Source organism: Aptenodytes forsteri, unplaced genomic scaffold (assembly GCF_000699145.1).
Source record: "Aptenodytes forsteri isolate BGI_AS27 unplaced genomic scaffold, ASM69914v1 Scaffold482, whole genome shotgun sequence".
In the NCBI taxonomy this organism is placed as follows: domain Eukaryota; kingdom Metazoa; phylum Chordata; class Aves; order Sphenisciformes; family Spheniscidae; genus Aptenodytes; species Aptenodytes forsteri.
The window spans coordinates 1,386,334-1,401,294 of NW_008795046.1; the positions used below are offsets into that span (position 1 = coordinate 1,386,334).

The window sequence follows — 14,961 nt, forward strand, 5'->3', positions numbered from 1 at the left end:
CACTCCCCTCCTCAGCAGGACAGGGAGGGAAGAAAATAAGATGGAAAAAAAAAACCCCATGGGTAGAGATAAAGGTAGTTTAATAAACCAAAAGCAAAGGCCATGTGCGGAAGCAAAGGAAAACAAAAGATTTATTCTCTACTTCCCATCAGCAGGTGATGTCCAGCCACTTCCTGGGAAGCAGGGCTTCAGTATGCATAGCAGTTGCTCCAGAAGACAAACGTAGTAACGAATGCTCCCCCCTTCCTCCTCCTTTCTCTTAGCTTTTATTGCTGAGCAGACGTCACATGGTATGGAATATCCCTTTGGTCAGTTCGTGTCAGCTGTCCTGGCTGTGTCCCCTCCCAAGATCTTGCCCACCCCCAGCCTACTGGTGAGGAGGGAAAATGTTGGAGAGACAGCTTTGATGCTGTGCCAGCACTGCTCAGCAGTAGCCAAAACACTGGTGTGTTATCAACACCTTTCTAGCTACCAATACAAAGCACAGCACTATGAGGGCTGCTATGGGGAAAATTAACTCCATCTCAGCCAGACCCAATACACTATCCTACCCTCTACTCTGTCTGTTGTATCTTGATGTCTCTGACTGTCAGACTCTTAGTGGTCTTTTATCACATTCAGTTCACTTGATTGTCTAAAAGCCTCTCACTGGTGCAGAGGATTTTTTTTCCTCCATGTGCTTTTGCTCTCACTGTGCTCTCGCTTTCTCTCTCTCTCTCTCTCATCCCTGCTTCAGTCTCTCCCAGTTAATGTTTATCTCCAGTTCCTCATCATTCCCCACTCCGTCCCTTTAACAGTGGGACGGTTAAATAAGTATCTGGGAAGCCATGCCTTGGGCTAAAATGTATATCTATCCAATCTCTGAGTGCTATAGTTAAAAAATTGGGAATGGCATCTCCTGTGGTCATTTTATCCACAGACTAAATGGAAACACTACAAGCCTCAACGATGCTATTGATTGCCAATTACCTCTTAACTGCTAATGTGTACATGATACTGGCTTTGCTTTATTGATTTTTATATAGAGGATGTATATTTTAGAAATATTTTTTTACTTTAAGATAACATAAAATCTTACAGGTTCCCTTTTATTTCCTTTCAGACTATGTAGCCAAAATTGGTACTTGGTCTAGAAATCTCCAGAGACCACATTATACACAAGGAGTTCATATGCATCTGTGTATATATGTTTCAGTTAACAGTTTTTTACATTGGAATTGTATGTACTAAGGCATACACACACACAAGAACATCTGTATGTAAACACCCTTGATTTCAACTATTTTCAAAGGATTTGCTTCATCTGAAAGGTTCTGATTGCAAATTTTATGCAGATACACATAAATGCTGCTGTGTTTCATTAGGGGCAGTGCAGAAAAAAACTGCAGTCTCACAGCCTATGTGTACCTTGAAGTATTAACTCATTCTATAGTTTGCAGCACGGCAAAAACTCATAGACCTAAATCCAGCAGTCTTGATATTTTCATTTCTTCTTCATTATTTGTGCATTAGTATCTACTAGCCAAAATTGACATCACTGTATGCTGAACAAACACACAGCAAGAAACAAACCCTTCCCCTTGAAAGTTTTAGGTCTAAAGGTGAGATTTGCAAAATTGCCTAATGGAATTAAGAGCCCAAATCCTCATTTTCAGTTTGTGATGTCACCTTTGTTGGGGATTTTTAAAAGGCAAGGTAGACAAAAAAAAGCAACAAAAAACAGGGGAAAGGCAGGATTAATACGACAGTTTTACAGGCAAGGAACTGAGGCACAGAGAGATTAAATGATTTGTACAGCGTCACTCTTGGAATCTGAGCACTGACCTCAATTCTCCCGAGTCCCTCTGCACTGCGCTACCCACACCACCAACTCTCCAAGTCTTCACATAGCCTGTGCCTTGTATGAAACACCCTTTAAATCTTCAAGCCCTAGACATCCCACTTACTTACATTTTCACTGTTAATGTCTGCCTCACTGGGGCAGCCGAAGAGTTCCCGTCTGAGCAAATTCCCATCATATTCCAGGAATGTCAGGTAGAGGTTGCGGAAAAACTCCACATGCTTGTTTTTCACTCGCAGCTTCTTTGGTGAGTTCCAGTGAATCACCTCAGAGGGAAAAAAAGAGAAAACACATCCTGCTGTTAGAATACAGATTTGCTTTATCTGCTGTTTTTATGTGTGTTCAGTTCACTGCCCTCTTAAAAACAAAAAAAAACCCAACCCCAAAACTACACAGACTTCCTTCTGTCTTTTTATCAGGAAGGCTTCGCCACGTCTTTCACAAATAACTGCATACTCTACAGGTGATGTACTTCGAAACCCCTCCATAGGATAACCTGCACATTTCAGTTGGTGTGCTGCTCTAGTTTGTGATGCAGCACCTCATAAATGCTGCCACAACTCTAATCCCAGACCTGATAGGTTATGGACTCTGTTGAAGAAGGTGGCAGGACGAGGGACACAGGGATGTAGGTATTAAACATTTATCTCAGATTTCCACATGACTGTTTCAGCTAATGAAACTGTTTCACTGTTTCAGGCCAGACAGACTCTTCTCTGGTTAGGTATTGAGAAGAAAAAGCTTGAAATTAATTCCTATACCCATTCACACCCTTCAAAAAGGACTGAATTTAATCTGACTTCCTTTTCGCCATTGCTTCATTTAAACAAGACTGATCTTAGTTGCGTTACACAACACAGTGACGCAGTGCAATGCTTCACCCTTTGAATTCCAATTTCTAGCAGGTATTTAGCCTCTGCTAATGGGAGATGACTCTCACGCTGGCCTAGATTTAACTCTAATGCTGACATAAAGGGCCTGATTCTCATTTACATCAAGGCAACTTTGCACTGCTGCCAGTGTGAACGAGAATGGGGCCCTAAGGAAAAAACTAAGAGGGAGCCAAAAGTGGCTTGCAGGAATGATTTCATTTTATAGAGGCTATATTTTAGGCATAAGAAAAAAACACCAAATGCTTTGTATTCAGTTTTATTCCTGTGCCTTCTAAAGAGATTAAAAAAAAAGTCTCCCTTGGGAATATTTCCAAGCTAGGAGTTCTGGAGGTTCTCTGAATCCATTAAGTTAATTGCTTGAAGGCACCGTGTCACTCACACACAGCCAGAGAGCTGCAACACTAGCTGCCGAGCAGGTCGCGCAGTAAGCTTTGCTCTGAACATTGCAGTTGTGGAAGGGAACACACAGAGCTGAAGCACAGCACGTTGAACAGAAGCAGCCCAGAGCAGATGAACGCAGTTCCCTTGGTGTCAGCAACACAACTCCACAGGAACAGGCAGCACTCTGAAATCACGCTATCTGTTGCCGAATGAGTGGACTGGAGGAGGAAAGAGCAGGACATAGCCTGAATTTTTCCTGTACTAACTTCAGCAAACAACATAGTCTCTCCACTGAGTATTTATACTGCCATAAAAGCTATGGCACTCTCTTCTACAAACCCAACACCAATGAAAATATCTCCTGATAGGGAAAGCTTTATCCCTTCTTAGTATTTCACTGCTGAGGCTACTAGGATGTCAGAAAACCATACATGCAGTTACAGAAAAGCAACCGTAGGGAAAAAAGATCATCTCAGAAATTGGCAAATCACTTCTTCCAGTTATAGGAACACTTTAAATCAAGATCATGATGCTTCTACACACTGTATAAATCTGGGAAATTATTTGGACAAAAATACTTGGTGTAGATATTTTTCCCAGGTAATGCTACATTCTTTGCTGGTTTTACATTTGTCCACATGTTCGGAAGTGTAGCTTAACTGTGCAATAACATGTTGCTGCAACGTGTGCTGAAAATACAGAACACCACAGAAACAAAAGGAGCTTTAGGTAGGTCAGGACATAAACTTAAGATGACAGATTTCCTCCACTGAAAAATGGATCTTCAAAATCTCCTTTCTTTGAAAAGAACTTGACATATTTCATCCATTGCATTTAACTGCAGCAAAAGGCATTAAATGCATGCAAAAAGATCTCGATGACTGAATCCTACCTTAGGGCAACAGGCACATGTAACAGAAGCATAGGGCTGAAGGAACCTAAAGGGCTGCTTAACAGTTTTACAGAGTACTAGTATGCATTTTTACAAGCAGGCATAGAATGGAAACTGTCTGCTGGTAACTTGCACTTATTTAAGAGTGGATCAAAGAAAGCTGAGAAGCTGGCAAATGGGACAAAAAATACTTGCTAAGAAAAAATCTTCTGTGTGTTCTCCCTACTATTCCTACACTTCATGTGAGTTTCCTTTTGGATGTCTTCACGAGCATCCTATCCCCCTGCTGAGCGCTCTGACCACTCACCCTGGGGACCATGAGCACAGAAATGGCTAATGATGATAAACTCAGTAACTGTTAAGGGACAGGCTCCCCGGTGCTGCAGGAATTTCCCATCAACATACACTATGTCACATCACAACCAAGTACTGGTGTTGATGCCTCTACCCAGTTGTGTGTGGGATGATGTCAAAGCCAGAAAACTGCAGTTGTCAGCGTAGAGGCTCTTTGCTGCCGTGCTTCAAAATCTGTTGTGTGTGTAAAAGCTGGTAAGTGTCAAGGGCCTAGCTGGTGGTTCAGATCTGATCAGATTTGAATGCTGCATGTGTACAGATGTCAGGGGAGCCTGGAGTGAACTGAAGAAAGCTGAATGGAGCTGATGACTCTCCAGAAAAGCTGATTTTTTAATCAAGAAAGACAGCACACGCCAATGCGGCTAAAGAACACCAAGGAACTATGCAACCATCTGGATGACCTGAGGTAGGAAAACCACAGAACAGGTCTAGCAAAAAAGCAGGCTGCTTTTCAAATGTAGCATGATTAGATAAATATCATGTGATACATGAAAGCATAAAAAAGAACAGCAGGTTTCAAAAAGCACCAAGACTCTTAACCATTGACATACAACGCTACATCCAAAGACCGTATTCTTTTTTTTGCTGTCAGCCCACAAATTCACCTTCAGTTCTGACTGTAGCTGTCTGATTTGGTCTATTGCACCATCAGCTACAGCAGAAGTTGTACAGGCCAAGACATCCTTGCATAGCCTGTCACGGGCTTCAGTGAGGTACATGATGAAGACAATGGGCTGCACAGGTAAAGCTATGGCCATTATGTTAGAAACTTTATTGTGGGCAACAGGGAATTGATTGGAGAAAAAAAAAACAGTTGGAAAGAGCCTACAGGGAAATCAGAAGGAAAAAAAAAAGTCAAACTTAGAATCCACTTTATTTGCAGACTGAGCAAGTGTTATCTCAACATTAAAAAGAGAAAGTGAATCTAGAAACTAAAAATCTCATTACTACAACATCCCCTTTCAAAGACTGAATAGCACCATAATACTGTGTTTATTTCTTCTTCTATTTTCCCTCCTGGTTTCTAAGCTATTCCAAAGCTTTGCTGGCTTACAGAGGAAACTGCAGCTAGAACATATAAAATTCCAGTGTCATTATCTAGGTGGACACCTCAGGAACAGTGCTAGCATTCAGGATGTCCCATGGATCCTTCCCACTCTTGATCAAGGGCTCCTGAGAACTAAGAAAAATACGCTCCTTAATCTTCATTTAGCCATTTAAGTACTGAAAGATCAGAACTTAAAATTCCACATCTATTTAACACTTGGTTAGTCGTCATTAAGCAACGTGGCACTATCTACATTTCTGTTAATACCATCCTAGTTAATCAGCAACCGTTACCACTCACTGATTATGCTCAGCCAGCCTCCTGAAATACTTCCATACACTTGTGACCTAGTGAAAAAGGCTAACTGCACCAATAGTTCCCATTTATTCACCAGATTCTGACCCAAAGCACTCAAATGATAACACAGTTGGAGCCTTGTAGACTGGCAATGGGATCTGAGATGGAAGGTAACAGAGGATGTTATATGCTGGTGGAGTGTAGGAGAGAGCTCTAAGGTCAGTTATCTGCATGGAAATACACTGAAAACAAAAATCCCAGCAAACCTCCTTAGGTTACCAGCTGCATTGTCTTCTCTGGGGAGATTAAATATTTCGAATCTGATGTTCAAACCATTAAATGATAAGCTTCAACACAACATTATTTCTATAGGTACCTTTATCCATTTTTCCCCTGAAGCATCTTCTCTCTCCAAAAGAAGTATTTGGCCAAGTGTTTCCTTAACCACAATCTCTTCCATTTTTTACACAAAGACACATCTTGATAATTTCTCACTCTGCTTCAGCCCTTACGAAATCAGAGAATACAGAATATCCTGTATACCTACATACCTACTTTCCAGGCTGAAGGGGTAAAAAGTAAGAAAAAATTAAGATTAAATTTAAGCCTAAAGAAGTTTAATTTTGCAAAGCACTGAACAGAGGTTCTTAATTAAGCCCATGAGCACGTCACACTTTAGGTAAATAAGTAAAAGTGGTATTTTGTAGATGGGGAGCTTTCCTGCTTAAAAACTAGACTCCTTGTTTAGGTAACCAGACAGTTCCCACTGAAATCAACAGGAGTTAAATGTTCAGCAAATCTGCATAGTAAAGCCACCTATATATGCTACTTTAATGCCGTCTCAATAGGCTTTTTTTCAGGTGCATATTGAAAAGTTTAAAGATGCCCCAAGTCACACTGCAAACAAGTACCACATGTTATGCCTCGATTAGAGATTTCTGGAAACTTTATTTTTAAACTGCGTTTTATCAGAAATGAATGGTTTAATAAAAGAACCAATTTCCTCAGAAAGGATCAAATACTTCACAGAAATGTCATCTGGGAGGTTACAGAGTGATATTTCTGAACTACGTAAGTGGAAAAGATTCACATTGGAGTAGCCAGCAACCCAGAGGTCCAGGCACTGCTTTTGGATGTGAGATTCAAATCCCTGCCCTGCCTGGTTTGGTGCCCATGGTCCCAGGGATTACTTTACTTCCCAGCTTACTGCCTATGCTGTATGGCAGTAAGCTGACAAACTGTCCCTGTCTTGTACTTTTCAAAGTTCTCAATTTTTCCTTAAAAGGACTTGCAGCTCTCCCTTCAACTCCTGCACCAATGTTTAAAGAGAGGCCTCCTGCCTGCAAAAACACCCCTAAAAACACCTCTATAATACCACAGTGCTCCCTTTTTGGCAGAGCAGAAGCACCTTGCTAACTCCGATGTTCATTCAAGGGACGGGTATGTTTAACCCTCTTGAGCCCTTAGTCCTCTCAGGGTAGCCCTTCCTTGGTTGGCATTAAAAGGTGCAAGGCGGCAGAATGCCAGAACTGCTGCAGATCAGTGCTGAGGTGCTTGGGCAGCATGGGGTGGCTCGGGCACTGGGATAGAAAGAGGTGCAATAGGTCATGTTTGAGGCAGATCTGAAACGATGTATTTGGGTTATGGGCAAGAAGCCATTTAAACTTTCGTAAGCAATCTCACAAAGTCGTCCTGGTGTGGAAGACATTCCCAGGGAGGACACGGTGAATCACATAACACAGTTCCAGAATGGGGAATTTATGAGGTTAATTATTTATCTACCTGCTAATTTTGTATCAGCTGTGTTCAAAACCAGTTTGAAAAGCCATCAAAGGTTTTAAAGCATTTTCCTATTTTGAGGTGGGGGGTAAATTCTAATAATTTGATACATTCCCATTGAAGAGTCCAGCATCTGATCTTTGTGATTGTGAATTACCAGATTCTCTATATGTAAATAGCATCTGTATCCTTGACAACCAGACTTCTCTTCATGACTGACTCATTCAATGAGGTCACAATTCATTGTCAGAGGCATCACAATTCATTTCATAGGATTTTTCTTGCCATTTGGTTTGTGCCAAATCATAGTAATTGAGATTTCCTCACAGACAGGAACAAACTATTACCAAAAAGGAAAGCAAACACAGGGTCCAACCCAGCAAAAGTAATGCATAAACGGCCCTCAGTTCCAGGCAGATTCCCACAGGCTTTGAAGCCCAGCAAGGCATGGTCCTACAGCACACATGCTTGTCCACTGACATTGTGGGCTACTGGGGACCATGTGAGGAGCTGAGATAGGCAAGATAGACAGTGGATGCCTGAACAGAATGCCTATTAGCACTTCCACATCTTTTGGCCAGTCTTCAATAACAGCTCCTGAGTGCTTCTCCAAGGTGTAACAAATGCCATGCAAAAATAAACACCTCTGGCCTTTAGAGACTGCAGTTGGCTCACTTGGCAAAAAGAATTAAAGGGCATCTGCTTCCTCTTAGCCCACTCCTTGTTTTCTATTAAAATTGTTCATTTCAAGACATTCTTGACTGGTGTAAAGCATCCTTAATACAGGTGCCCTCGGGGTGGAGAAAGGAAGATTTCTGTAAGTGTAATTGTTTACATAAGTTTTGGTTCCATATGCCACGGACAGCAGAACAAAGCCCACAGACTTCAGTCTAGTTGTATACAGTATGGCCTCTAGCACTATATAGTATGACACAGGAGGTAAGTAAGCATTTAGATGAATAAAAATAATAGTCTTATTTTGATGTTGCTTTAGATGGATATAAAATTAGTGGTCACTAACAATGCAGAATTTGGTTATAAATATTTCTATTCTTCTTACGTCTTTTCTGAAAGATGCCCATATGCAAGTCCTTCCAAATTTGTATATGCTGCTCAGCTGCAGCAAGGAAGTAGAGTTCAGCAGTAGTCAAACATCTGACCTTCTCCAACATAAGACAGTACAAAAAAAAAATTCAATAAAATGGATAGACATGCAACTTAATGAGGGCTACAAAGAGAAAAAAGTGATTAGAATCCTCTTCAGGCAATATGAAATATTCAAGCGCTCCACAGGCCTGCAAGAAGTATGCTGGTCATCCTATGTTTGCATGGATGTGAACAAAGCAGCAAAGAAGTGTGTATATAGACATACACACACCCCCCCCCTGCCCCGAACAGCAGCCAGGCCTGGGGGTCTAAGTTTATTTGACACAATGTTGTGTGTAAGAGATAACAAATCCTCAAGTCCCATGGACTTTGAGGCCAGATGGAATTAAATCTGTGCTTTTTCAGTCTGACATGAGGAATGCAGTCTGATTTGACTGAGGAATACTTGACTAGGCCAGCTTTACCTTGGAATTTAAATCTCTCCCTGCATTTCCTTCTCTCTTACGCTATCCTTCTTAATCCTCCAGTACAAACTTCACAATCTGTCTTTCTCTCCCTCTTACCCTGGAGGTTTCTTTTACCTCGTTTCTTATTCCAGTCTTACCATGAAATACAGGATGTGCCAAATAGGTTGCGTCATACCGTTTATATTAAATGCCATGGAACTGACTAACTTTGGTGATTTTAAGAGTATATTTTCTAACTTGGGCTAACAACATTTGTTGCTTTTTTGAAAGGACCACATACCAAACAAGCTGGTTTCTTTTCAGAATTAGAATTTTGCTAATTTTCATAATGCAAATTTACAACTTTAATTGGTTTATGCTTTTTTTTTGATTGTATGAACAATTTTAAACAGTGCTGCCTGAGGGCCAGTTCTTTAACTGCTGAATATGGGAAGAGCTTTATTGAAACCAGGGGGCTTATGTGCACTAGATAAGGCTCTGGCCTCTCTTTCAAAGCAAAGAATTTCAGCCCCGATTCAGTATTTAGGGGATAATTTTAGCAGTGTGAATAAGTCCCGTTCAGCTGAAGAAATTGCTTATGTGTCTGCACCCCTTTTTGAGTTAATTACCTCAGACCAGAAAGCCAGTGGAGGATATTATTCATCTTAGACTTCATTGCCTATGCTGTAATGGAACTGACAGTGTGATACAACATACGGTAATAAACAACCAAACCTAAGTTATACTTGTAAACATGAATTTGTTAATCGACAATGAAGAAAGGATTCAATTTATTTTTAAGATACTTCTATTAAATGCTTACTTGTAGGTGTTACATATGAGCTAGATGTCCCACACCTGAAGCAGATTAGGCAATACAGTCAATGGAGCCTAAAGAGTGATTTGCCTGATTAGTCGACAGATATCTACTCTGAGGTGAGCTTAACCAGTCTCCAAAACTACTCATGGGGATCACAATTCAGTGCCTAAATACAGATGTATAGCAACACTGAAAGCACCTTAGGGTTATCCTTCCTGCCCATCAGCTGCCTTGCCAAAAGGGTATCGTCTCCCGTAGGTCTGTGTTGTATCTGCCAGTCCCATACGGATATCTGAGGGTATCTCTGGTGACTCAAACTGTGTTTAGGCAATTGAACCAAGCCCTAGATCCTCAGTTATTAGCTTCAGTGTCTTTTGCTCATGTAAATGTATGTGTCTTAACCCTGTGCTGAATCCAATCTGACTGTCTCAGCGGATTATATGAATAAAAGTCAGCCCCTAATTCACAGAAAAATACTGGATATCTCCCAGGTAGGAGGTGTATTTTTCTAAAATTCATCTTCTAGAAAACATATTCCCTGCTACTACATCTCTCCTTTTGTTTCAGGCCTTGCAATTGCTGTCATACACGATTCTCAACATGAGCACAGAACTAAAATCTCTACCAGCACTTTGTTACAAGGCATAAAACCATGATGCTTTTAAGTCCCTGCATTGTTCCTGCCCTACAAACATCTATCATAAAACATTTAGTGATCAGTGTACTGACCAGTATACTGATCTACCTTTAAAAGCTGTCTTCTATGGACCACACCTGAATAGTTGGTTGTGAATACTTTATGTATGAAATTCAAGCAATACTGGCCAGCTTTGACAGGTCAGTTAACCCATGTAGCAGATCTTCTGTCTTTTGGGAAGTGCAGCTTTTGAAATCAGTGTGTTGAGGGTGATTGATTTTCTATATTCATCCAGTATCTGGCGTTCATATTGAATACTCCTGCTGTTACTCTACAAATTGTTACAAGGGAAAATTTGGTTAGATTTCGGAAATATGTTGCACCACGAGGGTGGTCAAACTCTGGAACAAGAGGCCAGGGAGGTTGTGGAATCTTAGTCTTTGGAGACTTGACACTCAACTGCACAAGGCACTGAGCAACCTCATCTAATTTGGTCCTGCTTTGAGTGGGGTTTGGATGGTCTCCAGAGGTCCCTTGCAACCTCTTCTATGGTTCTGTGTTTTTCTTTTTTTTTTTTTTAACCCTCATTTACTAAAGCATTCTCAAAACATAAATTAAATATATGAACCTTGACTGAATTTTAAAATGAATTGCCAAAAACTACCTAATATTTACTGTGTTCTGACACCACTAGTCTGCTCTGATGGAATCTACCGCTGTTTAGCCAGCCAGTCTTATTCTAAACCTGGTAGAAGCTCAATCAGCTTCAATTCTGAACTCTCTGCATGCTACATTTGTCTGGCCTTTCAAAATGACCACAGCACAATTGATGTTAATTTACCCGTATCTGTTCAAATCCACCCAGCTTTTATATTCTACTGGACAATAGTGAAAAATGTGCTATTAAACTGATACTATAGCTTCATTTTATTAAATTAATAGGTTTCTACTCAGCCTTTTTTCCAGGGCAAATCCTGGAAAAATGAGTGGCAGTGTGGCTGGGTTAAGTGTACGCAAAGGCTAAATATGAAGCGTGCAAGGTCTTTAAATTTTGACTAATGTACTTCTAGCTAGGGTCCGCCCAACCCTCTTTGTGAATTTCAGTCCATTAAATGCTGTTGACTAAAGAGTTTCAAACTTGTCCACTACAAAAAAAAAAGGGTTTGTATTCTTTGGCTAGGAAGAGCTAAGAACAGGGACAGCAACAGGAACTCAGCAGTAAGGCGCAGTGGCATAGGCGACAGGCACAGAATGTAAGAAGGTAAAGCACTTCTCTAACACTTTGTCAAACCCCAAAGCAGCATTCATCTTTGACTTTTCTAGCAGTCAAAATGCACAAAGCCAAAGTCATATTTGCTTCCCCTGCTTGGGTGTCCTCATAAACTGTATGTGTTAGTTCCACCCCTACTTAAGGGACTTCATCCTTCTGTCACAGCGGAGTCCTGTATTCTCTGATGCAAAGGATACCACCCATCCAACCTCCTGTAAAACATACCTTCAGGTCAGACACATCTCTGTAGCACTGCTCGGAACGGGTGTGATCAGACAGCTGCACGTTCCAGAAACATGGGAGCTGGTAGACAAGGAAGGGATTTTGTTTGATGACTGCATTGAAGATATCCTAGCAGAGAAAACCAGAGAAACAGTTGGGTACGTTGTTGCTACAGCGAGGTGATCTCAACCCCTCCCCGACCTGACTGTCCTTCTCCCCCTCACAGGGAGAAATGCAAATGGTTATGTGAGGTGAACTCTGCAAACCTTGCTTCATAATTCTGTTTCCACAGAGGGTGCTATCAATCTAAGGGGTGACGTGTGGATCTGAACAAGAGGAACAGGCTCTCTTGACACACAGAGCTAATGGAGTCCAGCAAAGTTTTCAAAACATCTATCTTGTACTGCTGGAAAGAGATGTGGTTCCTCTTCTAGTCACCAGGGAGAGTAATATGCAGTAAATGACAAACTGCTTGCTGTTACTAAGTACTGCATCACTTTTCAATAAAGGGGATGAAAGTGATCCTGGCAGTTGTGCTTCAAGGTGAATTACTATGTGGGATTTTAGCTAACACTTTATTGTTGCAACAAGTATTCTAGGTATTTCATGGAACGGGCATGTAGGACAGATCTGCAGAACAGCCTACACCGTGAGGGACAGAACGTGTTCTGCCTCTATGCAGCCATCCAGTTGGAGAAGTAAGTTACAAGGACAGTCTTGTGGTTAAGGTATTAGGGTAAGACATAGGCAACCTTGGTCCACTCTGCAAAATTCTGCCCCATGCAGGTATTAGACAGCAACTCGGGACCTGATGGAAAACACAGTGAAGTTGCAAAAATCAATTTAAAGAACTTCAGTAGCTTTTGGATCAACCTGTAAGGATACTGTACACAAGTGCACATCTCTATGTGCACACTAAGCAGCATGCTTCCTTAGTGGTGACTGGTCATAAGCCAGATGTAGCTCAAAAGCAGTAGAAATATCTAAATATGATGCTGTATTGAGTTAATACACTCAAGCTGTTGAGCAAGACTTACTGGTTCAGGTCCAGTACTACATTAACAGGGTTTCTGGATTTAAAACTGAGAGCTGGCAGGAAGCACAAAGAGAGAAAATATGCATTTCTGTGTATAGGTACACTATTTCTTCTCTTGGCCTCAGTTTCCCTGTGGCAGGGAAACAGCAGCAGTTTTGTCTTCACAGGGGTGTTGTGGCAAGGAGTACATTAAAAGACTGCTGAGACTCATCTGACAGAAACAGTAAAGAAATATCTGGAGACTCTTGAAACTAAAGTCTGCTTAGACAATAACCAGTAGGAAAAGACATCGCATATTTGGACTTCTAGTGTCTGGACAGTTTTATGTTAAAGAAAGGAGGACAGAAAATTAAAGCTTGAAAACCCCATTTGCCTATCTTATGAATCATCTGTGCAGAGGAGGTAAAAATGTCAGTGTAGTAAGAGAAACCTCATGAGTAAATCTCCATTCCTCTCTTCCATGTTTTCACCAGAATGATTCAACAAATGGTGACTTCCCCTGCCTTTTCCCACATCTCATCCCCTTTCCCTTTCTTACCTTCCTCAATCCATGGAGTAGTGGTTGTACCACTTGTCTGCAATGTCCTACTCACCTGGTCAGCCAGTGAAGTGGACAGCATGCTCATTAACTCCCGCTCTGCCGTGAGTCTCCACATCTGCTCCCATTTCATCTTCCGTAACTTATCGAGAAGCAGCAAGATAACCCCTGAACGAAAACACAGTGCAGAGAACAAGAGAAGCCATGATGTCACATGCCAGTCAAGGCCCATCCTGTCTATGTGCTGACTCAGCAGTTAAAACAAGGACATGAGCTGAGATCTACCTGTGGAAACTACAGTCCTTACCCTGTGCTAACACAGGAGGTTGACTAAAAAAAGCTTCAGGTTTCAAGATGCCACTAAAAGAAAGTTTTCCTGAACCCCTGAGGCTGCAGAGGAGAAATGGAGAGATGGCATACAGATGAATGCTAGGTTATACTGGCTTGCAAGAAGGCTAAAGTAGCCGAAGAGGAGTGAAACTGTGAAGAAGAGAAGCAAGAGAAGGATGTTGTATTTCTAGCAGTCTCCTTAACTGATAAAGCTTGATTTCATTATGACATGATTAGCATTGGGATTATTCCTTACAAAATGAACCAATACAGGTGATTCACATGATGGAGGATAACTCCATCCAAAGGTCATTATTATTCCACAGAGAATTAGACAATATCCTACAGGAAAGAAAGAAGGAACCTGTTAACACTCAGAAGTTACCCTCCCCACTCCTTATTCTGAAAAGCTACAGGCTCCAAGAGGATATTCTGTCAAGTCACTGTCTACTAGGGAAAGGGTAGAGACAATCCTGATTTATCTAGTATGACTCCATTTCTGCCCTCTTCACACTGAACAGAGAGATCTGCTTCTTCCAAAATCCCACTATTTAAATTGATTTATATCTGGCCTGAAATCAAGATTATGCTGAGACAAAGAGAATTTTGTCACACATACGAAACATTTTACTCAATGTGTGTGGAGTGAAATCTGGCCCTTAATACTTACTGCATAGGATGCAATACATATACTGCGTAAGATGAAATTGCAGCCCTTCCTCTACCTAGTAAGAAGTTAATCACCTGACACATCTGATTCCAATCCCCGAGGCTTTTCTGAGTAACACATTATCAATGCTGGTTACAACCTAGCCTTTGAGAGTGCTCGCCATTAAGGGAGCAAGTATTCATAGAGCAGGACCCTCGGATCAGAAAGTTACACTCAAAGGCGGAAAAGAGGTATCTCAACACGAATTGTTACCCCTCAGTTCTTTTTTGTCTGGACAAAATCACTAGTGCAGAAGAAGGGAGAACAGCAGAAGCAATGAAGCTGGATTGAAGCATCAGCAAAACCTTTCCTGCAGTGTCTCGGAAAATTTTACTTGAAAAATTAATTTGGAAAGACTTAGA

The 14,961-nt window shown here is 41.2% G+C and overlaps 1 protein-coding gene across 1 annotated transcript in view; it reads right to left on the bottom strand.

The window, feature by feature from the left end:
• The window catches only part of LARGE1 (LARGE xylosyl- and glucuronyltransferase 1), a gene marked incomplete at its 5' end in the record, with an annotated part of 153,111 nt that overhangs the window by 38,115 nt on the left and 100,035 nt on the right, over positions 1 to 14,961 (bottom strand). The window contains 3 exons of the mRNA XM_019471451.1: positions 1,951 to 2,106; positions 11,990 to 12,115; positions 13,616 to 13,728. Coding sequence (XP_019326996.1) covers positions 1,951 to 2,106; positions 11,990 to 12,115; positions 13,616 to 13,728 — 395 coding nt within the window. The remainder of the gene's footprint in view (positions 1 to 1,950; positions 2,107 to 11,989; positions 12,116 to 13,615; positions 13,729 to 14,961) is intronic.